General features: G+C 45.0%; 2 protein-coding genes across 4 annotated transcripts in view; one reads left to right on the forward strand and one right to left on the reverse strand.

Annotated features, from left to right (window-relative positions):
* Positions 1-12,030, forward strand: part of Katnal2 (katanin catalytic subunit A1 like 2) — a 61,621-nt gene extending 49,591 nt beyond the window's left edge. For 2 of the 3 annotated variants that reach the window (XM_052155818.1, XM_052155819.1), the window contains exons 14-16: positions 7,819-7,981; positions 8,707-8,809; positions 9,509-12,030. In XM_052155818.1, coding sequence (XP_052011778.1) covers positions 7,819-7,981; positions 8,707-8,809; positions 9,509-9,648 — 406 coding nt within the window. In that variant the 3' untranslated portion in view covers positions 9,649-12,030. The remainder of the gene's footprint in view (positions 1-7,818; positions 7,982-8,706; positions 8,810-9,508) is intronic. The other variant, XM_052155820.1, reaches the window with a different exon arrangement.
* A 1,413-nt stretch (positions 12,031-13,443) lies between these two features.
* Hdhd2 (haloacid dehalogenase like hydrolase domain containing 2) overlaps positions 13,444-27,280 on the reverse strand; it is a 31,646-nt gene continuing 17,809 nt past the window's right edge. The window contains exons 5-7 of the mRNA XM_052155380.1: positions 21,397-21,613; positions 19,809-19,872; positions 13,444-16,698 (exon numbers count right to left, since the gene is read on the reverse strand). Coding sequence (XP_052011340.1) covers positions 16,595-16,698; positions 19,809-19,872; positions 21,397-21,613 — 385 coding nt within the window. The 3' untranslated portion in view covers positions 13,444-16,594. The remainder of the gene's footprint in view (positions 16,699-19,808; positions 19,873-21,396; positions 21,614-27,280) is intronic.

Here is a 27,280-nt window from a genome sequence, read left to right on the forward strand (position 1 = left end):
CGCCATGCCCAGTCCTTCTATGGGAGGGGCATCCCCTGCAGTGCTTGGCTAAATTAGAACTGATAATATCAGAAAGGTTTCTGTCTTATGAATCTCTTTTGTTCTGATCCTGTGGCTAAGGAGAGCAAACTTTCCTTGGTGTTTTGTCCGTGTCGTTTTGAGTAGTGGGTTTCTCCAGCGAACCATCAGGACAGGTGAGAAGCACCCGAGTTCAGGGCCACCGTTGCCAGCACAGTCCTAACTCCTGAGGTCCCCAGCCAGTCTGCTTCCTCTTCCGGCCTTTCAGAATCCTTCTTGATATTTATCGTCGAAAAGCCAGGGGTCTCTGTCATCAGAGGTGACACGTGCAACTCTCATGCTCATATTTTTGATCCACTCTTTTCTTTCCTTATCAATTTAAAATTTATTCCTTTGTCAATGGAGTATATTTCTGTTGTTAGGTTTTTTTCTTTTGACTTTCATTCATGGTGGTTGTAACATGTTTTGTAATATTATTAATGACATAGATGCTATCTATGGGAGTCATGTAATGGGATCCCATAGAGATAATTTATTTGACTATTTCTGGTTTTGGACCATTTTGACTTAAATTTTCTTCTCAGGTTAGGATATCTGGAACTGTGACAGTGAAGCCCGTAGTTTTGAACTGTCCATGAAGACTCTCCCTCCCCTAGGTGCGGTGCAGAGACTCATTTTCCTGATGTCTTCCATTGCTAATGGGAAGACATCCTGACTTATGCTATCATAATAAGCATGTGCCCTTCAGCCATATAGGAATTTGCTTGATGTTATAAGCCTTGACTCTCTCTCTATTGAATCTGAGTTGCCCCACACAAAACCCTAAAAACATAACCCATTGTAACCAAGAAGCAGATAGCCCAAGTCAGTCATATTTTCATCTTCTTCATCTAGTGTTGGTTTTGAGTCTCTCTCTCTCTCTCTCTTTTTTTTTTTTTTTTTGCACTTGAGAACTTTGCCCCTGCCTCTAGGTGTGTTCCATGGTACATTCAAAAATAATCAATTGAGTTTTTAAAGGGGCCTTAAGATAAGATTTCTGATCTCATTCATTCTTTTGCTGTGGTCAGAGCCATTAGATTTTTTCCCCTCAGTTATTATTATCTTATTTTGGAGTGGGGTAATCAATAGGTAATGCGAGGTGATTTTCAGTCCATTAAAGTGACCCTTGGAGCTCACACAGGAGTAGAGCAATGCCTTGCTCTGATAATCCCTTGCTGCATTCTCTGCCCTCTCTGATGAGAGGAGAGGCCGGGACATACATCTCTCGAGTCATCCTCAGAAGTGCTGCCAAGTGAGCCTGGCAGGTCGCCCCAGGCTCACCGTCTCCTTGGCCTTCACTGAGAATCAAAGTACAGTGTTTCCTTCTCATCCTCCAGTCCATGCAGCTCCTCCCTGCTAAGCTAAACTAATGATGGCTATAATGTCTTTTTAAAAAAAATAATTTATTTATTTTATATATATGATTTATTTTATTTATATATACCATCTATCTTTAGACACACCAGAAGAGGGCATTGGATCCCATTACAGAGGGTTGTGAGCCACCATGTGGTTGCTGGGAATTGAACTCAGGACCTCTGGAAGAGCAGTCAGTGCTCTTAACCACTAAGCCATCTCCCCAGCCTCCCCCCCCCCCACCCGACTATAATGTCTTTTTATTTATTTATTTATTTATTTATTTATTTATTTATTTATTTTGGATTTTTTTTTTTTTTTGAGACAGGGTTTCTCTGTGTAGCCTTGGCTGTCCTGGAACTCACTCTGTAGACCAAGCTGGCCTCGAACTCAGAAATCCACCTGCCTCTGCCTCCCAGAGTGCTGGGATTACAGGCATGCACCACCACTGCCCGGCTATAATGTCTTAATACATGCATGTGTACACATGCACACATGGATGCTTGAAACTTAGTACATGGATAGTACCAAGCACATTCCCCTTAGTAAATAACTCGGGGAGTTTAAGAGAGCAGACCATCTTATACAAAGTCACTGTCTCTGCACCTACAGTTCCTTCATACACCCTGAAGAGTGGGATTTCTTGGGAACTTTTCAATACTCTGCAGGAAGGAGGAAGCAGGGATTCAAGGCATGCTGTCTGTCTACGAGCTGGGGGTGCACTCAGTACCACAAGAGCTGCGCAGACAGAAAGGGGTAGCATTGGTTTTCATTTTGTTTCTCAAGACAAGGTCTATGTTATGTAGCTCAGGCTGGCTTTGAACTCACTGTTTGGTGCAGGCTCATCTCTGCCTCACGTCACAGGGGTTGGAATTATAGGTGTGCACCACCATGCCTGGTGTAATCAGTATTTTTTTTTCAATAGATATTAAAGCAAATAAAAAGCCTTTACTGCATGCAGAGCATTTGCTCTGGGTTTGACAAAGTGGAAGGTACACATGAAGAAAATGACATGAAGATGCCACAGCAGCACTGCAGTTACTGTCCCCCCTCCTCCCTACAGTGTACCCAGTAAACCACACAGGCACACACGCACACACACACACACACACACACACACACACACATACACACACACACACACACGTACACACACACACATGTCGGAACTAGAATGGAAATTGAGTTCAAGGACAGCAAATGGATCCATCTGGGGAAGTGTCTAAGTAGGTGGCCTTCCATGTGAGCTCACAGTAGAAGACAGCACTTGAATCTCTGGCTCCCTGTCATCAGTCAAAGGCAGCTCAGTCTGCTCTTCCAGGATGGTCTTGTCATGAGCATCCACTTTATAGTGGCCATGGATGGACTGCAAAGACTTTGCTTACAGCATAGTAGATGGCTCTTCTGTTAGCATACTGAGATTAAGCTTGAAGTACTGGTAACTGTTGAAGGAACAAGCTTTAATTGTGCTTGCTTTCTACTGCATGCTGTGAAGTGTGGAATGATTTCAGGTCCAGGGGGATGCAGAACCAGCGACGATGGGCAGAAGTGGGTACCCGCAGGTCTGAGACGGATACTTACTTAGTCTGTCAAGCACAAGGCATTGTGGCCTGAGGGGTCTCCCAGTATGGCCAGGGGTGTATAGTGCTTTGTATCTAGACTAGGCAGAGGTCTGAGAGCCTTGCTGGGTTTCATGTCTTATACATCTCGTGCTTATCTGACCACTGATGGGAGAGAAGGACTAAGTAACCAGGAGGAAGGAGTCATAACAACAAAAGTAACTAGTTTACAACCTAAGTGTGAGAGCCAGGAGGCTCCTTCTCTGGTGGCCACAGGCTACATTTTTATACAGATAAATATATTGGCATAAAGAGTGATTTCTGGGTACATTCCATTTGTCCTTTGTTTCCTCTCCCGTATGATTATATGATTATTGATGTTGTTAAGAGTGCATTCATCAGGCCTGGCTGTCAGAGAGTTGCACTTATTTTGTACCCACAAGCAGTTTTGAGGTAAATCTCTCACTTTACAGCATTAGTTGATCAATACAGACATCTATAGTGAAGAATTGCTTTCCCACTCCTCCATGTGATTCTGTTGTCTTGATCATCCTATAGAGAAGCCACCCAGGATGAGATGGGGACAAGAATTAGGTACTGTCCAAATCAATACTTGCTTGGTACCCTTATCAAGTTCTTCTCTTTACAGATACGTCTTCCTGAACCTGTAAACCAGGTCCAAAACTGAATCTCTTGTCTACAGAGGGGGCCCTGCCCTGGCCTTGCCAGCCTGGTGAGCTCCTTCTCCTCTGTGTCAGTGTCTCTGGCAGTTGGATCCCATTGGCTTGGCTTGTTTCATTGTCTAGCTTCACGTGTTGAAACTATCTGTACTGCTGATCCATATAGTTTGACCAAGCTATAGATTTTCTTTATTAGAAATTATTTTCTTCCTTAGAATTTAAAAGTCTCTTTTAATAGCTCATGTTGCTATGGATGAAATGTGTTGCTGCTGCTGCTGCTGCTGTTTTAATTAGATACGCTCTAACTCTGCTGCCTTAGAGTGGCTCGGAACTTCCTGTGTAGCCCAGGCTTACCTTGAACACTCCTCTTCTTTCAGCTTCCCTAGCTCTAGAATCACAGGTACGGATGGCCACGGGCGGCGTGAGAAGCGTTATGTTTAGCACATTGTATGCGACCTGTTGTTTCTCTCTGGAAACTTGTCATCCTTTCTTGGTGCTCCCAAATCTCTCCATGATGCAACTTGAGAGTCAGTGGCCATTGAGCTCTGCTGACCTCAGCGTGGTACCCTGGCACCTCTCCTGAGTCATTTTGAGTGTCAGGCCTGAGTTACTTTATTTTTTTAAGCCTTTTTCTCCTCATTTCAAAATGCAAGCAACAATAGCACAGCATCAGGAGGTTGCTGTAAAAATTAAATATATTAGCATGAAATGTGTCTGTCATTTAGTAAATGTTGTTTAAACTTTAGGTCCATTAACATTTGGAATGCAGAAACCCTGTTACTAGGAATCTGGAACATTCTCTAGAGTTGCCTTCTTCATGAGATTCCTCTGTTGTTTTTCCTGGAACCCCTGGTATTAGCTCTGCTGGCCCTCTAGACTAATGTTCTCATTGAGACAGAGGCTTCCCTTCCTGGAGTATGATGGAGCTAGGTAACTGAAGAAAAGCTATGACTTGGCACAGAGGATTTCTGTGAAGGGCTGTAGAACAAAGACACGTGGGGCCTACTGGTGCAAGGCAGAATTCAGATAAAGGGCTGTTCCCACAGGTAACATCAAATGTAAACTCGAGGTGTCAGAGTTTTTGAAGGGCTTCTAGGTGCATCAGGGTACCCCATGTTTTGACCACTGTCACTGTTCCTAGGAACTGACACAACTTTTTGTGTGTGTGTGGTTTTTCGAGACAGGGTCTCTATGTATAGCCCTGGCTATCCTGGAACTCACTCTGTAGACCAGGCTGGCCTTGAACTGAGAAATCCTCCTGCCTCTACCTCCCAAGTGCTGGGATTACAGGCGTGCGCCACCACTGCCTGGCCCCTGACACAACTTTAAAAAACTCTTTTACCTGTATGAGTGTTTTGCCTGCATGTTTGTCTACAAACCATATATTAGCCTGGCGCCTCTGAAGGTCAGGAGAGGGCATCAGATCTCCTACTATGGGAGTTGCAGATGGTTGTGAACCACCCATCTTGGGGCAGGAAGACTGGCACCTCACCATTGAGTGAGGGCTATCATCCCACTTTCAACACAACACGATTCTGACCTGCTCAATCCTCTCAGTGTTTCTCAGCAGAGACCCTCCACTGTATCCCTGTCAGGTATGGTGGACGAAGGCAGGCCCTTCCCATAAGGATACAAGGAAGAAATTGTGATCTGTTTCTTAAACAAAATTTAGCCCATTCTTCCTTTTCTCGTTGGTCTTCACCTCATCCCCACAGGAAGGGGCTGCTGCCAGGCCCGGGATCCTGGTGGGGGAAGGCAGTGGGGTGTGGTTAGGACCGGCTTGCTTCTTGACTTTCCTTTACTGCTTGGCTAGAAAATAGCTGCTCAGGTTTTACAAACTGGTTATCACTGGGAAGTATGCTTTCCAGCTTGAAGATTCTGTTGTTGTTGTTACCAGTTTTCCTGTTCCGTTTGCTTTTGTAGGTTTATGCCAATTATTAACTCTTTTTAGAGCATTGTAGGAAGAGATGGGGGTGACTGTATCCCCTCTCAACTTTAAGTACCGTCTTAGTTAAGTTAAACCTCTCCTCTCACCCCCTCCTTCCTTCATCCCTCATATCAGAAAGGTCTCTCTATGCAGCCCAGGCTGACCTCCAGTCCTCCGTCCTCCTCGGCCTGCTGAGCGCTGGATTACAGTCCACTCTCTTGTTACTTCTTATCAGTAGTAAAGGTGGACGAACATACAAGCATTTCCTCGTTTCTATTATAGAAAGTTAAATGTTTCTACACTTCTGGGAGTTTGAAAATATAACCTATGAAGAGCTCACAGGTTACACCCAAAATGAACCATTAATAATCAATAATTCAAGGAAGGTAACCAAGGCTCCACCATAGAGAGGGGGAGAAGCTCCTCTCTGCAAAGCGGTGCTAGAGGATGCCACAACCCTTCCTAGTAAAATAAAATAACTGGGATAAAAACCATTTTAAATCACTGTATGAAAGCATGTATGAACAATAATTCCTTCAAATAAAGGTTACTAACAGATTCTACAACTACTAATGGAGAGAAGATGGGGAAACCAGGGGGTGTCAAAGGCTTGCACATAGAACATTTAATAATTACTACAAGATGTGTCTTTTATGATGGACAGCAGCATCAGATGATGTCAGAAAGTGACACGGTGTCACTGATTGTGAGACACACACATATGCATTTGGATGTGCCATAATGCACAAGCGCATTGCCAGAGAAGCAGACTCCAGAGTGAGTGCCCTGGACCAGTCAAGGTCTGTCCCAGCTTTCATCTGGAGCTGAGTAACAGAAGGACGTATCTCACAATTAGGATGCGGGGCATTTCACAAGGAGCCTTGTTCCTTTTGAAGAGGCCAGGGCAGACAGGCTGGCTCTGAGTAATGGATTTAGGAGAAACGTCTGTGCACTGTCACTGGATTTGGTTGGAAAGTCCTGAAGAGAGATTTTGGCATGACTGGAGAAGCTGAACATGGGCTGAGCAGTGGGCACAGCACAGGTCAGTCTCTACTGTGTCAGGTGTCCCAGTGATAACCACAAAAGAAAGTGTCCCTTTTTTCAGAAATATGTGGATGCTGGAGATGGAGTTAGTAATGCAATTCACTTAGAAAGCTGAGTAAGACGGCCTGGAAAGCCACATGAGACAGATGTGGCCAAGTGTGGCTACTGGTCACTCAAGATGGCAGATATATGGATGGGTTGCATTCTGTTATTCTGCTTTTCTATTTACTTAAAGTATTTATATACATTAAGAGGTTTAGGAAAAGGCTGGAGAGATGGCTCAGTGGTTAAGAGTACTGGTGTCTCTTCTAGAGGTCCTGAGTTCAATTCCCAGCAACCACATGGAGGCTCACAGCCATCTGTACTAGGATCTGGTGCCCTTTTGTGGAAGAACACTCATATTCTTTACATATATACACATAAGCAGACATACCTTTAAAAAATTAGGGAAATGATTTACACGTGTGAAGTTGCATAAACCTGGCATGGTGGGGTGGGAGACGAGTGCTCCATAAGGACACATTGGCACAGGCACTTAGCAAGGGGGTACTGGTGCTAAGTTCACCAGAGTAGTGGAGCAAGGTGGTTACTCACTCTAGCAGGGATGAATGGTCGACTCGCTGGCAAGATCAAGTCCAGCAATTGATGTTAAAGTCTCAATGAAGTACTTGTAGCTGAGTTGCCATGAATTGTCCTATCCGGTTGTCACTGAGAGAACCTCCTCTATATGAGGTGTCTGGGAGGTGCTGTCTCTTTTTCTCCCTTCTTTTCTTCTCTTTTCACATCTTTAAAAAAATTCTTTTTCAAACAACATGGAGTAACTGCAGTAACTACTCAGTTATAGATACACAGTGGCAGTTAAGATACAGAGTTGCTTCTTGTAAAGCTAAAGCACTTAGAATATAGTTACTGGGGCCAGTGAGACTGCTCCCTGAGTACAGGCGACTGCCACCAAGACTGATGACCTCAGTTTGATCCCTGGGATCCACAGGGTAGAAAGAGAGAAACAATTTCCTAACTCTGTTCTCTGGTGTCTACATATATGTACGCGCACGTGCACACACACACAGACACAGACACATATGTGTACACACATGTGCACACACAGTCAATCAATCAATCAATCAATGTAAGAAGTCTGTCTATCTGAAGCACTTCTTGCTGCTTCACTCATTTCTGTTTTCTTGTGATACAGGGAGCTAGACTGTGCCATGTTACGGCGCCTGGAGAAGAGGATTCTGGTTGGTCTCCCCAGCCGAGAGGCCAGACAGGCGATGATCTACCACTGGCTGCCCCCTGTAAGCAAGAACCACGCCCTGGAGCTGCACACAGAGCTGGAATACAGCGTGTTGAGCCAGGTGGGCAGCTGAGGGGAAGGCCCAGGTCATGGGTGCAATATACACCAAATTATGACTCTTAGAAAAGATCCAGCCTGCCCAGCAGTGAAGTGGAGCCCTGCCCCATGAACAGATGGGCTCCTGTGAAGCAGAAAACGGGAGCTGCAGGGAGTGGCACGGGGCTCAGATTCATGGAGCCTGTAGCCAAATCCTGGCCCTGTGGCATATTAGCTGTGAGGTCTTAGGGATGTGATTTACTCTCTGAGCCTCAGCTACTCCATTTCTAAAATGGGCAGTGGAGAGTCCAACAGAGGGTTACTATGGTTAACGAACTGATGAAGCCTTTGCAAAGAAAAACTCAAGGTAGGTATCTGTTAATCCTTGTTGGGAATTGTACTAATAAGGGTTTTGTAGGGGAACAGAGCTTATAAAACAAATACATGTGTTACACACACACACACACACACACACACACACAGAGGGGATTTATTAGAGTGGTTCAGATAGTCCAAAAAATGGCATCTCACAGTGGATTTGATGGTATGAGGGAGCTGTCGCCCAGATGGCCTGTTAGTTAGCTGCACTCGTTAACACCTTCTGTCCCTCCAGTATTGCTAACCCAGGGATGTTAGTGTAGTGAACAGGGATGACAAAATTCTAAGCTAGCATGCAACTGGACCCTGCCTACAAGAATGAAGAGGACACCCACATTCTGCCTGCTGAGCCTGTCTTTGAAACTGTTTCAGGAAACAGAGGGCTACTCGGGCTCCGACATTAAGCTAGTCTGCAGGGAGGCAGCCATGAGGCCTGTGCGAAAGATCTTCAATGTGCTTGAAAACTACCAGCCAGGTATGGCTGGGCTCATAGTGCTGGGGCCTTGGGAGGCAAGTTTGTGCTTAAGCACCCTAACTCTTGGCAGGATGTGGCAGTGCATGCTTGATTTCCTGGCCACTTAGGAACAAAGTAAGGTGGGAACAAATTTAAGGTCAACCTGGGTTATAGAGTGAGCCAAAGGCTAACCTGGGCAACTTAACCAGACCCTGTCTCAAAATACACATACTGAAATGGGCTCAAGAGTTAGCTGAATGGCACAGCACTTGCTTTTCCTGCAAAAGTCCTGCCGCCTCTGCCCAGCAGATGGAGCCCAGAGCACGGCTTTCCGGGCTCTGAGTGTTTACATTTGAATACTCCAGTCTCCGTGCACTCTGCTACACGATTCAATTGCTGGCTGATGATAATCTGTCTCCTCAGAGTTTGAGCTTTTAGTTTTCTGGCACACACTAATGTGGGGCTGTATCCAGCTGAGGCACTATACAAATAGTAAATAATACTTCGTTAATATATTTAATTCCCTTTTGGAGGCAGAGTGGTGGGGGTGGGTGGGATGTCACAGCTTTAAGCCCCATCGCCCCATAGCCCTCTTCAGATGTTTGGGCTGCACTAGCCATCAAGGACAGGATGTCTGCACTCTCTGCAGACCTGACCTTCCAAGGACTCCAGCCCCTACGGGGTGCAGTGCTGTGTTCTGACTGGTGTCTTTTTGTCCAGAGAGCAACAATTTACCTGGGATCCAGCTGGATACCGTGACCACAGAGGACTTTTTGGATGTGTTGGCTCACACCAAGCCTTCAGCAAAGAATCTGACTGAGAGATACTTAGCCTGGCAAGAGAAGTTTGAGTCTGTATAAAGCTGTGCCCAGCCTGACCTGGCTTGAGGCAGCCAAGAGCCTCCCCAGTGTGACTGCGATGAAGGGAGGAAATTATCCTTGAAAGCAGGACTAATTTGGACAACCGTGTTACTTTGGAAACATGAGCTCTTGTGTCATGGATGTCAGCATGGAGATTTCAGTCGTGAGTGTGTGCTGTTAGGTCAGGCAATAGAGGTTTTTCTCCCAATTCAACTATAAAATTTTAAAGAAGTTTCCTTTGTTTCTCCTCATTTGTGAAATGAGATCTTCATTTTGAAAAAACATGTTCTTAGTCTCTATTTTAATTTTTCTTTCTTTTTTAAATTTTTTCCTTCCTTCCTTCCTTCCTTTCTTTTCTTTCTTTTCAGGTTTCTCTGTGTAGCCCTAGCTGTCCTGGAACTTACTCTGTAGACCAGGCTGGCATTAAACTCAGAAATCTGCTTGCCTCTGCCTCCCAAGTGCTGGGATTAAAGGTGTGCGCCACCACTGCCTGGCCCTATTCTTAATTTCTTTCTTGTAATACATTCTCAAACTTGTCAGATATCATCAGTATCCTCTCCCCTCTCCCTCCTCACTTCTTTCCTTCCTTCCTTCCTTCTTTCCTTTCTTCCCCTTCCTTCCTTCCTTCCTTCCTTCCTTCCTTCCTTCCTTCCTTCCTTCCTTCCTTCCTTCCTTCCTTCCTTCCTTCCTTCCTTCCAAGACAAGTTCTCATTGTGTAGTGCCTGCTGGCCTGGAACTCACATTGTAGACCAGGCTGACCTTGATTTCACAAAGATCCACCTGCCTCTTCGGGGGTTAAAAGTGCTGCCCTAACACGGCTGGCTGTATGCCTTTCTAACAGGCTGAATGCTCCATGTAACACTGATCTCCCCACTGCCTGCTTCAGGGAAAGCAGACAGCCACAAAACCATATCCACCCCCTTTCAGTTCACCTCACCCTAGCTGACCACCATGATCACTGTCATGCGTACTGTCCTCAAGGCCTTAACTGCTGCTTTCCCAGACGATGAAGGGAAACCTCCATTCCTGCCAGATGCTCGGGGCTCTGGAGTCCAGCCAGTGTGTCAGCTAATTTTCAGCCACTTGGCTTTCAGCCCTGCCTTACATTCCCTCTACACTGTCCCTCAAGGTTCTTGGAGGGTTCTGAAGGCTAGAGTACATGTGTAGCTTGCCTGGTTTAGTTAGTAGGTACCCCCGCTTTGCATCTTCCAGTGTCACCTCTTCTCGCCTGCATCCTCTTACTGGCTCATCTTGTGGGCTTCTGAATTCTCAGTTTCCTTCATTTTAGTGGAGTTTTGAGAAAGGAGATCAACTCATACACACATTTACTATAGGCTATCTACAGTTACTTGCTCTTTGTGTGAGTGAATGTCACATGTGTACAGATGCCACGGAGGCCAGAAGACTGTGTCAGCTCCTCTGGATTACCTATAGCTGGAGTTACAGGCAGCTGCAAACTTCTGTACCAAACCCAGGTCCTCTGAAAGAATGCAAATGCTCCTAACCACCGAACTGTCTCTCCTGCCCCTTTTTACTATTTTTAATTAAACGTATTCTTTGACAGTTTCCTATGTATGTATAATGTACTCTGCCTACTCTCATTCTGCCCTGACTTCCCTCCTTTTCCCTTGGTAGTGTCTTTGTGACTCACTGAGTCTAACTGAGGCCGACCATGTATATGGAACTATCCACTGGAAGTGCTGGGCTCCTCAGTGGGCATAGAGCTCAATATAACGACCCCTCCCCACTCAGAGCCCATCAGTAAGCAATAGTTCCCTCGGGAAGGGAAGGGACTCATGAACCCCTGCCAGTCCACGACTGACTGTTAACTGTAGTCTTGTGCAGGTGGTACAGGTAACTGCAGCTTCTGTGAGTTCATGACTGTAAACTGTCATTCTTAGCGGAGTGTCTATCTAATCTCCTTGTCACCAAACTCTTAGATTTTTTTCTGTTCCCTTTGCTGAGATGTTCTCTGAACTATAGATAGGTCTATCTTTTTTAAGTAGGTTAAGGGGTTGGGACAACAGTTCTGTTGGCTTGCCTTTAAATTTGAAACCTGAGTTTGATCCCTAACATTCACATAAAATTCCAGGACTAGTGTTGCAGGCTTCTAACCCCAGTGCTGGGGAGGCAGCAGAGACAGGAGGAACCCCTGCCTCACTGGCTGGGCAGGCTAGCCTGATTGGTGAGCTCCAGGCCAATAAATCCTGTCTCAAAGGAGGTGGGTGGTATTTCTGAGGGTGATACTTGGGGTTGTCCTCTGGTCTCTAGAACATGTACATATGCACACATGTGCACTTTTAAAAGATTTTATATATATTATCTTTATATAAATTTATGTAGACTTTATAATATATCGCTATTAACATATAAAACTATATAATATATAACCCATAATTATATATTACATATAATCTATAACTATATAGATATATCTTCATAGATTTTCTACATAGATTATATAGATAGATCATATATATAATATATATTATATAGATAGTTGTATGAGGCACTGACTTCTTTGTAGTTGGAATAAATAAAATTTATCTTAACACGTGGGGAATTTTGTTGACTTATTTTAGAGTTCACAACTCAAATGCCCATGGGAGCACAGATGCCACACGAGTAGCGTGCTAGGTAGAAGTCATTTGTGTGGAGCCACATTTACATTATTGTGTTTGCTTGTCACAAATCACAAAGGCCTTTCCCCACGTAAATTCATGAGGGATTTGCTGGTGTTTCATGATACCAGCCATCAAGACCTACTAGCTAGAAGCACAGGCACCAGATCAAGATTCATAAACTGCACAGGCAAAGGGGGGAGGGGGACGAACTGGAGAAGCCAGAAATCTCTGAAGGGCACAGTTGTGACTCAGCCCAGTTCAATATGGAAATTTAGTCTAACATTGCCAGATCTTCTAATCTTCCTAGAAACAGCAGCGGCCGACTTGCTCCTGAACATCATTCTCAGACTCTGGCAACTAGGGCTAGTGGCCTCTTGCTCCTGTACCATTTGCATCCTTCTTGTCTGTCTGCTTGACCACACTTATTCCATCAAACGCAGCCTTACTGTCCATGTTTGTCTTCATGACTTTCCAGACACTCACACTGTATTAGGCAGTTGTGTGTGTGTGTGTGTCTCATTGTTTGTTCTCCTCAGATGTAAGCTCCGTGGTTTGAGGTCCCTGTTTTCATTCTCACTGAATGAATGAAACGTTCTTTAAAACAGTATAGGCCAATGGCTACCTGAGCTCCAGGAGTTCTGGATACTGTTCCCAAGCACTCAGCTTACTGCACTCTGAATGGGAAGTCTACAATTGCTTTGAACCTGTCAGAGCCTTTTGTGTTAGTAGGTTTGTTTTTATATGCCTCAATGCTCAGACCAGAAGATACACATCTTAAGAGACAGCCGTGCCTGCTGTCTTCCTATGCTTTGGCCACAGTAAGCATTTGACAAATACAAAGTTCTCAGGCACATCAGCCATGGAAACAGTTCCAATGTATATGACATGAAAATGAGAAGTGGAAGCTACTCGGAGTTGCTAGCGACCTGGGCAGTTTGTATGATTTTTGAACCGCTACCTCTTAAAGACAGAAATGTGCTTCTGGCTAGTCGGTCTTGATGGCTGGTATTGCAAAAAGCCAGCAAAGCCCTCCTAAGCTTATGAGGAAAAGGCTTTGTGATTTATGACAGATGAACATGATGATGTAAGCATGGCTCCATGCGATGACTGTAGTAAGAAAAGGGGATTCACTCTCCCACTCACGGTAGAGTGTTTTGGTCAAATAGATTAATGCAGTTTTAAAAATCTTTTATTGCAGGTGCCTAAGGACTTTAATTTCATGTTACTGGATGCATTGATCCAAAGCTAACTGAACATAATAAATACAGAGATATTTCCACCTTCCCCACCCTACAGGATAATGGAGTTTTAAAGTGTGGATTAAGGGTGAAATGACAGTGCCATCATTCCAAGGTGGTATCTGACACCACACCTGGGGACATTTGTGGAGCCATCATAGTGAGGTGGTCCCTTGTCTATGCCTTGTCATTATGATAGGCTGTGACAGATGTGGTGTGGCAGGCAGGTAGAGCTGCACCTACCTGCAGCTGTGTGTGGTGTGATGGAGACACATCTGGCCACCAATGGCTTGGCTCTATATCCTCCCAGTGTTCACTGCTCCTGATTCCCATCATTTCCCATTGCACCCACTGGCCTTCCTACTCCCAAAGTATTTAGTGCCTTTTCTGCCCAGGAGCAGATCATTGTGAGGCCGATGTGGATATCAAGCCTTTCATATCAAGACAACCCTTTAATTGTGGGGAGGCCTGTGCCATGGTTATAATGTAGAATCACTCTAGGCTCCTTATGGGGGATTCTTTAGATGTGGCTGAGGTGGTGACAACTGTGTGATCTAGGTGGAGCCACTTCCTGGTGGAGATCCTGACTGCAGAAAATGGAGGAAGGCCTGGGCAATGGGAATGGTGCATTCCTGAGTGGGGTGTGCCCCGGACAGCAAGTTCATGCACCTGCCGACTTAATTCCCCACCAGGACTTGTACTGTGAACTAGAAGTTAAATCTCTCCCTCAAGTTTCTTTTATCAAGGCACTTTATCACAGCAACAAGAAAAGAAACTAAGACAGCTGGCAAAGGAAGCTCCCTAGACACCTGGATTACATTTCCTCCAGGAGGTCAGGATGAGCAAGGTCAGCTGAGACGGTGACTGGAGTGCTTCTGATTCTGAGATACCCTCCTGGACCTCTCTGTGGACAGGCCAGATAACAAGCCCTAATGTATGCTAAATGTTAGAGAAATACCTCGAACTAAGATTGCCATGGTTCTGAGGGACACTGGAGCCGGAGGGCTGCTCGTCCAGGCTGGAGCCTGGGTGAGGTCTTCCATCCTGTGCGCCTGATACCTGGACATCACCAGCTTTCCTCGCTCTAGCTCTGTCCTGCTTCCAGAGCATCAGCTTTACTGTTGGCTCACATCTAAACGGCCTTTGCTTTAGGCATGTGTGACAGAACACTGAAGTTGAAATGTTTCCTCTCCATCCATACGTATGCCTCCTAGCATTGACTTCCGGTGATAGTTGGTTCATTTCCATTGCTTCAGCTGCCTGTGTGGCAGCAGACATAAAAAGAATGAGACTTAGTCTTGTCCAGTGACGAGATGGGGACCTCTTGAGGGCACTGTTACTAGTACCATCTGGGCAGGAAACCATGACGCCTCATTCCATCCTGAGGTGAGGAAGTTAGCAGAGAGGACACAGACTCCAGCCTTCCTAGTGACCTTTAGAACTGTGTCCTTAGCTCCTCAACTAGAGAATGCTGAGGCAGAAGCCTCCCTCGATGGGCAGGGCCAGCCCAGCAGTTAGCACACAGCGGCTTTAGAGTATCTGGTAATTCCTAACAACTGGCCCTGGCACCCAAATCCCAGACTGCCGCCTCCCCCGGGATCCAGAGCAGTGTGCTTTCCTTCCGCCTGAGCTTTTATCCAAATGCAGCTCTTCAAGGTCAGTCCGCACAAGCCTGCCCCTTTCAGGGTTTCTAAGTATTTAGCCTGGGCTCCTACATTCCATGCTCAGCAAGACTGTGTAGAAAGGGGCGTGGTGACTCACTTGCTCAGTCTGCGGGCTTGAGCTCACGCTGCCCTGATGCTCTGCCCTCGGCCGTGCCAACATTAGAGTCAGGTTGTTGTACAACATTACAAGATCACACTGTTGTCTGCACTTGCCAGTGTGGAAGTGCAAAGTGGGGCACAGAGCACTCACCAAAACACCATTTCTTCAGCTGTGTTTCCTTCCATCTAAGGCAGAGCTGATCTCTAAACAAGCATCAAAGCCTGAAGCTCATTAACATTAGTGTGTGCTTCAATAAGGTGAGCACTGTGATGAGGCACAATTACATCCTAATAATTCAGTGCCCAAGAGCCCTGTAAAACAATTGCCACGGCCTTGGATTAGCACGGCATGCAAATGCACCAGGAAAATCATTACCTACTTAATCTCCTTCATCTGGGTGGGTTTAACACGAGACGAGGAACCCAGGCACCGAGACAAGATCTCATTTTACAACTGTAGTAAGAAGTGCATAAAAGCTTGAATCTGTCCCAATAGTTCCTAAAAGATTTCTCCCATAGTGTCAGAGGCAAAAATAATGAAATCTTGCAAATGTACAGTTAATAGGTCCCTAGTGGACACTAACTCCAAAAATGCACGGTCTATAAGACATTAAAGGCTTGATTTTGGTTTCTGCACTGTTCCTGTTAATAACAATGTCTAATTAAAACATCTGTAAAATACTGATAGTTTTAATTTTACATAAAATTTCCAAAACAACTGTTACACAGTATAATAGGTATCTGCAATGAATAGGTTATTAATGGAAATATTATTTTAAATTAAATTCGGGTTCTAAATTTAAATTAGTCATCTCTGGCTAATGAAGAGAAAAAAACCTCATCTGTGCTGGGAATACAGTGGAAGATCTGGCTTTGCACATCTGTTAGAGCAACTTCGCTGGATCTCAGCTCAAGGACTCGTCATATGGCTGCCGCCTTCCTTCTCTGGGGCTTGTCTTCCGGGCTTCACGGCTGACCTCTGGCACCTTGCAGTGCATCTCTGTGTGGGTCAGTCACACTCACAGAGGGTCCCTTCATCTCCACCACAGAAAAACAGAGAGCTGCTGCTGGAGGGTCTCCTCCGGCCCAGTGAACCTGATGAATATTTTAACAGGAATGGCACAAAATCTCACCTCTCCCTTCTTCACGTCTCATCTTCTTTATAAAACAGAGACGAGCAAGGTTTGGGGCGGGCTGCAATTCCATACCCTCTTTCTAGTTAATGCACAATGAAAGGCTTAAACAGGATCAGTACTGGGTGGCGCAGCCTCCTGATGCCACCTTGTTGGAAAGGGGTCCACCCAGTCCACACCGCATGCGCTCACAGGAGATGCTGCAGGATGTGGTCCACAGCTTGAGGGAAGCTCTCGCACGTTAAGTAAGGAGGTGGGTTAATTTTTTCTTCATCTGCTGCTTTGTATTTCCCTGAAATGAAGGTACAATCAGTGATCGAAGGTTACCGCTGGAATGCCAAGTTCACCACACCCAGGAGCACTCCACAACCACCAGAGTCAAGGCCCCACGTCTCCCAAAAGTACCTTCTCCTGAGACCTTAGGAGGCAAAGGAAAAGTCAAACAACTGTGACTTTATCACCTTCCCAGGCCCTCTGGTCATTTACAATGGATAGTTCTAGGAACAGTCACCTCACAGTTCAGGTTTCCTTCAAATCATGGAAGCATTCTCTCCCTGACCTTCAGGACTGAGGGATGGTAGCCAGCAATTTAAATCAATGCTTTTTAAAACAGAAGACTAGATATGAACCAGATGCCAAGTGCTCCTAATTTGTGACTCAGGAATTTGTGGACCTGGTACACAACTCAGACATCAGGCCAGGGCGAAGAGGAGCCCCCAGTCTGTGCAGGACCCGACAGCCTTTACGTCTGTACATCGGCACCTTCCTGGGCCCCAATGCATTTCTGATGTCCTCTTTCTCTCTGAGCATCCACAGTAAGGTTTCTGCTAGCGGGGACCGTCTCTTTTACCTGCTAATGGATTCCTAATACCTAATATTACGAAGGGCATATCATACACAGTCCCTAAATATGTCTTTACAAATGACTAGGAAGGATGTGGAGGTAGCCAGGCTCTGTGCTCAGTGAGAGCACAGCACACAGGCTTGTGGCCAGCAGTGCTCTGCTTTCTTTTCTTTTCTTTTCTTTTCTTTTTTCTTTTCTTTTCTCTTTTCTTTTCTTTTCTTTTCTTTTCTTTCCTTCCTTCCTTCCTTCCTTCCTTCCTTCCTTCCTTCCTTCCTTCCTTCCTTCCTTCTTTCCTTCCTTCTTTCCTTCCTTCTTCTTCTCCTTCTCTGTGACCTCTATTCACTGTTCAGCTTTTTCAGGTTTCCTTTCCTGAATTTAGCTTCCCTCACAAAGCAGAATGATTGTTTTGGGCAACTCCCTCTTGCAGAAGATGGGTTTTGTTCCGCCCTACTGGAGCTCTTCCAGCGAAGGAGCCAGCATCAAGTCTAGGGGCCACTGACACTCACTGCGCTCACCCTCACATCCTCAGAGTGCAGCTCCACCCAGTAAACTCTACTGCTTAAATCTTAAGCTAAATCCTATTAAAAGCAAACCAGTAGGCAGGGGTTCCAAGGCTGACTACTGCTATACTGCCTACTTTCTAGATCCAGTGGTCTAGTGACAAATAAGTGTCTAAGCCAAGGGCTTCTGGAGTGCTTCTGCTAGACTAGAGACAAAGTAGGGTTTCTGTAAGGCTCAAAAGACACAGTGCTCAACAGTGCTGATTGACTGACTGAGGCACCTCTGCCTAATTCACCCAGGAAGGATGAGGAGAGAGAACGTGAAGAAGAAGCTGCATTGATGTTGCAAGACAAAGGAGCCGTGTCAGCGTTCCCCAGATGAGCATCTCCCAGGCCACACAGACACAGATGCTGGTTAGGACAGATCCCGAGTCTTTTAGCCAATGGCTGAACACGGGAACACTACTCACTGACCACATGCTCCCTCCCCCCCTCCCCAGACACAAAATTGCTCAGGACGGTACTTATTGGCAATGAGCCTGTTCTCTTCAGGGCCATAGTTGCTTTACTGATTACATGTTTGAGATGTTGACTTCTTTAGGACCATATATATATACACATATATATATATATGTATATATATATATATATACACACATATACATACACACACACACACACACACAGAGAGAGAGAAAGAGAGAGAGAGAGAGAGAGAGAGAGAGAGAGAGAGAGAGAGAGAGAGAGAGAGAGCAGGCAGGTGGAGGTCAGGGAAGACAGGCCATTCCCAGTGATGCACAGGTCCAGTTTTGGCAGTTGCTATGTTTCCTTAGTTGTGTGAGCTAAAAAGAGGAAACATTCATGGAATGATGGAAAGCGAAAATTATTTTAGGCTCCTTCAAAGGTAGAGTGAGAAGGAAGCAAAGGGAGGGTGGGAGGGGCTGTTTCCCTTGACTTATCCCTACTTCCTGTTGCCTAAGTCATGGCTGTAATGCTCCTGGGAGGAGATGCTGTGCTGATTCTGAAGGGACGCTTGCACTGTTTGTAAGACTCCCAATGGCCTGCACACAGGCTCAAGCCCTTTCCTGTGTCACACAACCCTGTTCCTTCTCTCAGCTGTCTGATATTTTGCAGTCATCTGTTTCTGCTGCTAACCTCTGCAGGTCAGAGTTCTGTGGCCACTTTCCTGTAATAACTCTTCTGTGACTTTACACTTTGATCATTGCTTGATCCATCTCTAGTCAGGTACAATAAGTCAGCACAGAGCTCTGGCCAAGACATGGGACAATTAACCACTGGATTGCTGTCAAAATACTGGGTCAACTGAATGTACCCAGAGAAGGCATCTCCATTTTTCCTAAACTTGATAGACTGTGTGAAGGAAACTAATTTTGGTGGAAATAATTTGTAAACTCTTATTTTCCTATGGTGCTAAAATTCGAACCCAGGACCTTGTATAGACAAGCATTCTTCCGCTGAGCCATAGTCTCAGTCCTCTAAACGTCTGATCACCAAAACCGAAGTTAAGAGAAAAGAAACATGTTTTCTGCAAGTAAGTTAAAAAGTGCAAACTGAACAGTAGTACAGAGGCCTCAGCAGGCCAGTTCCCAATGGGTTTTCTCACTGTTCAGCCACACAAAGTGAGTTCTTTTCGGAGCACCACGGCTCGGGCCTCCTGCTTACTCTGATGGGGACTCATCTCTAGGATGTCCTGCAAAGGTGACTGACTGTCCACTGTGTGGTCACCTCTGGGAGCACCCGGTGCCTCTAGCCTGCTCCAGCCACGTGCACAGCACAGCACCCCTCACTGCTCTTTGCTGGAATCTCAAACTCACTTCCTGCTTGCTTATGGTAGAAAGACACCTAGCGTGCTGAAGGCCTGCCTTCCGCTGCCCCTCTGGCAGCTCCAGGCTCCAGGCAGACAGTGGTTCCTGGCTGGCCTGGATCTTGCTACATAGGCCAGACTGGCACTCCTCCACTCAGCTTCCCAAGAGCTAGGTCAGAGACGTGCACCGCCATGCCTCTCTCCACCCGCATCGTTGAATAGGAGATACATACCAGTTTTAACTAAGATGCCCAGCATGCCAATGCTCTGAGCCCCATCAACATCGTCCCGGCAGTCCTGGAAAATACACAGACATTTAGTCCACAGTTTTCACCAGCCTGGCCACAAACTCTACCAACAGCTGACTGGGCTGTAATGGCTACTCCAGATTCCCTGCTTTTCTTTTTCATTCTTAAAATGCAAGAAAAGAACATGGTGTACAAAGAGCTAAAGTAACTCTGTATAAACATTCTTAAGATTCTTTTTTTAAAAAATTTATTTACTTATTATATGTGAGTACACCGTAGCTGTCTTCAGACACTTCAGAAGAGGATGTCAGATCTCATTACAGATGGTTGTGAGCCACCATGTAGTTGCTGGGATTTGAACTCAGGACCTGTGGAAGAGCAGTCAGTGCTCTTAACCACTGAGCCAACTCTCCAGTCCCTGTGTAAACATTCTTGAGCAGGAAAATATGCTGGAGGGGATCATCAGGGCAGATGGTGAACAACAGAGCAGGAGCCCCAGTAACCACAGAGTGCAGTGCTGAATCTGTGTTTCATACACCTGTCTATCCTTTTAAAGGAGATCATGAGAGCCTGCAGCCTTGTGGGGTTGTTGGGTGGGGTCCACCCAACCAGAGAGAATCAAGTCAAGCAGATATGCTATGCGAGCAGACTGTCTGCATTCACTTCACACTTGGGAGTCACACAGCCTGGAGGGAGCTCCCTGGACTGAGAGGACTATGCTCAGGGAGGCTGGTGTGGAGCACATGCCTGTGGTCCCAATACATGGGAAGCTGAGGCAGGACAGCTGAGTGAGCTTGAAAGTCTGAGGCTAGCTGGGAGGCATGGAGAAATGCCATCTTAAAAAATGTCTCCCCCCCAAAAAATGTCCCCCAAACCAGAAACACAGCCACCATAGCCTTGGTTAATGCTGACAGTGGACGTACAGTAACTAAAGCCAAGACCCCCAGAAGCCTCAGGGCAGTCAACCTTGCCAGTTCACGTTTGAAAGCACACTCTCTTAGATCATGCCTGAAGACAGTTTCTATCTAGAAGAAAAACGGTTCCTATTTAACAGTAGTTCTTGGAAATGATTTTCCCAAATGCCAAAATCTCCCTTTTCCATCCTACCAAGCTTCACACAGAGCTGAAATGAACCGTCCAAAGCAACTTACCACACGCAGCACACACAGGAAATAATAACTGCTCATCGCCACCGGTGACTATTGAGGGCTTCCACTCCTTCAGGCTGCATCCCACTACGAAAGGAGCTAAAGTGGCCAACAAGCACCACCTACTGGACATGCTAACTGGGTAATTCTTTCATAAATATATGCGGAAAAGGCAAAAATGGTAGAATTCTTTTGGTATAGGTTGTTTTCTACATAAGCTATATTAAAAATGTTTAGATCTGTATTGTGGTTTTCTTTAGTAGGATACATTAAACATTTAACTAACTGGTGTATAGTTTATATATACATATATGTATATGTATGTATTCTCTATGGAGACATGTTAGACACAACATCTCTATTTTTACAACACACTGACTATGCACAGGAAAGCTGTACAGGACATTTCTTGGTCTTGTACTTACATCTCCTATCATGATGGCCTCCTCTGGTACACAGTTAGTGTCCCTCAATGCTTCCAGAAAGAATGTCTTCTCTGGTTTTCCCACTACTGTGGCTTTCATGTCTGTGGCATACTCTAAGGCAGTCACAAATGGTCCTGGTCCCAGCGCTAAGCCGTCTTTTCTCTTGTAGTACCTGGCCTTGTGGATAGCTATCAGAGGGGCTCCTTCCAGGAGCAGCCTAGAGGGATGGAGAAAATGTAGACAGGGTAAGAGCAAGTCTTTTATGACTGGGAAAAAATGTCAGTTTTACTAAGTGGTTTTATTCACACTCACAGAAACAAATAGTTTCTTATTAACTTTTAATGACTTGCTGTCTTCTAATGAATTCACAAAGAACTGCTGGGAATTACACACAGATACACTAAAGGTGATAGATTATTAAATTTGGGATTGCTTCAACCTTTTACCTTTAGTGATTCCACACACTTTACCCAAATCACCAGGGAAAGAGAATTAAGAGAACTAAAGCTAAATAAGGCACTGGAGGGAAGAACTTAACTTAATGAGACGAGTTGTTTCCCTGTCCCTAATGGGAAGCAGGAGGCTTCCAGGCCTCTGAGACACTCGGCTGCCGCTGCAGTGACTGAGCAGCACACTCGCGAGTGCCTGCATTCTGCCTCCCTACTTCAAGTGTGCGTTTCTTCTTACATGGGAAGCTCAGTGGAGAATTGTACCTGTCGTACAGCCTTCCGATTGTTCTCCACACTGCAGACCAGGCAGGCCAGCATCCTGAAGCACTCACTAGCAAAGTTGGCAGGCGAGTCTACCGCCACGTCTTACACAGGACAAACTATTCGTACGGAGCAAGAGATGGCAGACCGTCTCAACAGTGTGAGAAACAAGCTCCACAAGTAACTAGGGAGCATTAATGACTCAGGCAAAACCATTGCAAATCTCCCCAAACTTCACACCCCTCCAATCTGCCACCTGTCTCAGTCGTGCAGCCTTAGTCAGCCGGAGGAAGTCACACTTGGATTACTGTCAAGTGGAATTTGAGACAAGATAATATTACTTAATCTGATTTTAACCAATGTAATAAATGACCTCACTAGCTTAATTTACTTGAAGTCATCTACTTAGTTAAAATATTTAGTAAGTCCATGGAGGAAGAATTCATCACATCTTATCCCTCACAATTATGAGTAATTAAGCGCTCAGCTATGAAACTGCTAAATTATTCTTGTCAGTGGGCACAGAAATAACTTCCTGTGGGAGATGCAGAATTCAGACATTTGTGATTAAATATTTTATTAAGTAAAAGCCAATACCGGACTATTCCAGGGGTTTGCTGTTAGATACTACAAGTGACTCGGAGCACAGGCCAGAGCCTGCACTGCCCTGCTGCTGGTCTTCGTGAGCAGTGACTTAGCACAGCACAGGAAGACTCACCCAGTCTATCTCCCAATCCCATTTATTTGCTTCTGTACCACAGAATGGGAATTGTTTTCCACTTACATAGCTAAACTAAAAACTATTTGACTTAGCTTGGTTAATATTTGATTGTATATTAGCTGGGGATGAGAATTATCATCTTGATTGATGTGTGTACTTAATTTTGAGTGTCTTCCCTAGAAATGTTGGACCTGTGAGTTGTCTACATTTCTCTGGGCTGGCGCTGGCTCCAGAGGCTGGGAAGGAGGCTCTTGTGCGACCGCTCTCTGCTCAGCACAAGCCTCACTGGATCTTGCAAGGGTTGGAGCACATTTACGTAAGTGTTTCCTAGAGTACAGACTAATATCTTTTGTAGTTTGATATTTTTCAGAAAATATGAAAATAGGGTCAGGCATGGTAGCACACACCTATATTCCCAGAATTCCCTCTGTGGAGGCAGAGGCAGGAGGATCTCAAGTTCAAGGCCAGCTTGATACACAGTGAAATGGCTGTGTCAAGAAAAGCAATGCACATTAGAAGCAACTACTTCTATACCATAAGTATTCCTATGTTTAGCAAACAGGTAACAAAGAGTGGCTTTCTACTTCTGTTACAAAATAACATGTTGGCAGGAAATCTAAAATGTTCTTACTATAAGGCTATTGTGACATAAGAAAGAGAGAAAGAAAAGAAAAGAAAAGATGCCAGGCGGTGGTGGCACATACCTGTAATCCCAGCACTCTGGGAGGCAGAGGCAGACGGATTTCTGAGTTTGAGGCCAGCCTGGTCTACAGAGTGAGTTCCAGGACAGCCAGGGTTATACAGAGAAACCCTGTCTCGAAAAAAACCAAATCCAAAAAAAACAAAAACAAAAAACAAAAACAAAAAGAAAAGAGGGATGGAGAGATGGCTCAGACTGACTGCCCTTCCAAAGGTCCTGAGTTCAAATCCCAGCAACCACATGGTGGCTCACAACCATGCATAATGAGATCTGATGCCCTCTTCTGGTGTGTCTAAAGACAGCTACAGTGTACACATATAATAAATAAATCATAAAATCAAAAATAAAAATAGAAAAATTAAAGAAAAAAAGAAAGAAAGAAAGAAAGAAAGAAAGAAAGAAAGAAAGAAAGAAAGAAAGAAAGAAAGAAAGAAAGAAAAAGCCAGGCAGTGGTGGCGCGCGCCTGTAATCCCAGCACTCTGGGAGGCAGAGGCAGGTGGATTTCTGAGTTCGAGGCCAGCCTGGTCTACAGAGTGAGTTCCAGGACAGCCAGGGCTATACAGAGAAACTCTGTCTCAAAAAAACCAAATCCAAAAAACAAAACAAAACAAAACAAAAACAAAAACAAAAACAAAAAACAAAAAGGAAGGGAAGGGAAGGGAAGGGAAGCGAAGGAAGGAAGGAAGGAAGGAAGGAAGGAAGGAAGGAAGGAAGGAAGGAAGGAAGGAAGGAAGGAAAAAAGAAGTCCTGATACCAAAGCCTCTGGCTGGAAATTTCAGGCTTGCAAAGAAAATAACGGAGCTGATCCTGGTTGGGGACTACAACAGAAAACTCAAGGCCATAGAGCTGGGAAGAGCTGCCGGGGCACCGACATAAGGAATGCAGGTTACACAGCTGCAGGTCTCCCTTCCGTTACCCAGTCGCTTCTCCAGCCACCTTCCCAACAGTGGACAGTGTTCAGACACCAGCTGCTCTCTCATTTCCAGGAAAAACTCTAGAATGCGGTCCTGCCTCATAGACGCCATGTTCCCACCACCAGAACAGTATGACACTGTTCCCAGCTTTCTCCTGCCCATGTGACAGATCTGAGTTTAAGTGTCAGGACATCAGAGAGAGCATTTCTAATCTCCTCCTTGGACCAAATGGGCCTCTTCTCTACCTGCCCTGGTAATTCTGACGATCTGTTGGAATATATTCCTTGCTATCATATCCCAAAACACGTGTCTGCTTTACTCCTCTCTGCATTTTTGATTTAAAAGAAGGGCCTGGTATGTCTCACAAAATGGTTCTGAACCAAACTCTCAAATAAGAAAAAATACACTTTATGTTTATAGACTGGAAGATGCATTACTGTTATTTTGCAAATCCACATATTTAATAAAGCATCAGTGAATGCTAGGGAGCTCCTAAAAGGGAAATTAACAAGCCAATTCTAAAACTTATATAGATGTGCAAAGGACGGATGCTAGCCAAGGTAATCATAGAGTGTGAAGATGGAGAATCTAGAAACAAGCAACATACACAGTCACTTGTGTATGTCAAGGAACTCACTGGGGAAAAGAGCAAGTCTCTATAATTTTTCTGCAACAAATAAGTATTAAGACATGACCTCTTCTCTGGGATGGAGATGCACATTCGTAACCCAGCTCTGGGGAGGCTGCGATAGGAGATCACAAGTTCAATGCCAGGCTACGGCGTATAGGAAGCCCCTGCCTCAAGCCACTCTCAGTCACTCGCTCTTACCTCATACGAGTCATAAAGACTCAAACAGACCTCACACCTAACTGTTAAAGGCAAAACAACTGCTTACAGAAGAAAACATAGCATTTTCATGTCCTTGGGGTATTAAGCATTTATTAAATAGAACAGAAGAAAATGTTGACAAATTGAATTCCACCAAAATTAAGAACTTTGTGCTCTCATATTAATAGGAGAGCAAAAATGCAAATCCAATCCAGGCTGAAATATCTGCAGTACCCTATGGAAACTAAGACTGGTATATACAACACATAAACACCTCTTATACATCAATACAAATATAACTCAGCCAGAACAGTAAAAGATGTGGGCAGGCACATCATAAGAAAAGCTATCTGATATTCATAGTACATGAAAAGTTTTCCAATATCACTCCTTAGAGGAACAAACTCATTAAGAAGTTACCATGGAGACTCATGAACAGCCGCAGTCCCACAGACTGCAGAAGACTGATGGGAGCACGGGGTGAATGGAACTGGCAGAATGTGTGACTGGGGCTGGCACTGGGTGAACTGGCAACGCTGACCAAGGCTAACTGTTACCTACACCATTATCTGGCAGCTTTACTCCTAAATCCATACCCAAGAGAACACTGTGTGTCCCCACAGACATGCGGAAGAATAGTCATCACAGCGACAAGTCTGGAAGCAAAGCAAGAGCTACCACACCACAGGGCCTGGGACGCTTGTCCAACAGGCCACACTCCACAGGGCAGGGACCAGAACAGGAAAAGAGATGCCCACTGCCTGTCATGCGTGGGTGTCTAAAGCAGCAACAACAAAAGTGACCCATGTACAATTTCATCCGTGTGAAGAGCAGGACAGTGTCAGAAACCAGAGCAGGGTCGTGGGGGAGCAGCAATGCCTGGCAAAGGGGTGCAGGAAAGTTCTTTACTGTGTGTGTGTTCAGCTTACACAGGAGTCTAAAATCTTCTGGTTGTATTTTCTACATTTCTCATGTCCAAGGCTTTATATTCTAGTTTGAGCATGCAAGAGTAGTTTCTCTCCTTCTACACAGGCTCCAGAGACAGCACTCAGGTCACTGGTCAGGAAGCACCATTATCCTTTATCAGGCATCTCGCTGACCCTTTGTGGACTTTAATTAGGACTGCACGGCTGACAGCCATTTCACAAAGAGTCCCACAAAAAGTTTTCTAATTTGACCACACTGCTTTGAAATTTCTCGTGCCTAGGTTCTAACTCCTAAGATTCAAGTGTCACCTGTACACTCAGAAGCTGTCACTCTTTTTCTCTTGTCCCTGTTGTTTTCTCCTGATTCATAATTAAATACATTACAATACTTAAACCCGACTGTGCTGCTGTTAAAAAAGATATGTTCCTAAGCAAGCAATCCTCCATTCAACAACAACTCTAAGGACTTCCTCCACACCCTGTTGGGAAGGGTTTCAGTGGGAGAGGGAGGAAGATGAGAAAGAAGAATGAGAAGGACAAATTCTAAATGCCTTTATATAAATGCATGGAACTATTAAAAGTTAAGGATTATTTATAAGTATGAATGTTTTGCCCCTGTGCCTGTAAGACCATCTGGATCGTCTTCTCGAAGGGCATTGTCCAGTGCTCCTCATGGCCGAGCCATCTCTCGGTCCACCCCCAACTGTTTAACTTAAAAAAAAAAAAAGACAGAAAACCTCTCCAATCCAAAAAGTACCTAAATCCAGAAGGTAACACCTTGTGACCTCAGAAGAGTGCTCAGACCCTGTAACAGGAAAGAGAATTACAGAAGAGAGGTCATCAGTGAAGCTTCAAAGCTGCCTCTCAATCAGGACTCCTTAGGGGGGCTTGTGATGCCTTGCATCTTTGAGTTGTGATATTCTAGTATATACAAATATGTGCACAGAAACCAACTCAAACTAGCTATGTACTAAAATACTGATTACAACCCTCTTCAGGTGGCAGAAGCAGGTAACGTTTAGTTTATTCCCTTATGCGTTGTCCACAATTCAAACATGCTGTTTCCATGATCAGGCACTCTTCA

The sequence above is a fragment of the Apodemus sylvaticus genome, chromosome 13 (genome assembly GCF_947179515.1).
Source record: "Apodemus sylvaticus chromosome 13, mApoSyl1.1, whole genome shotgun sequence".
NCBI lineage: Eukaryota > Metazoa > Chordata > Mammalia > Rodentia > Muridae > Apodemus > Apodemus sylvaticus.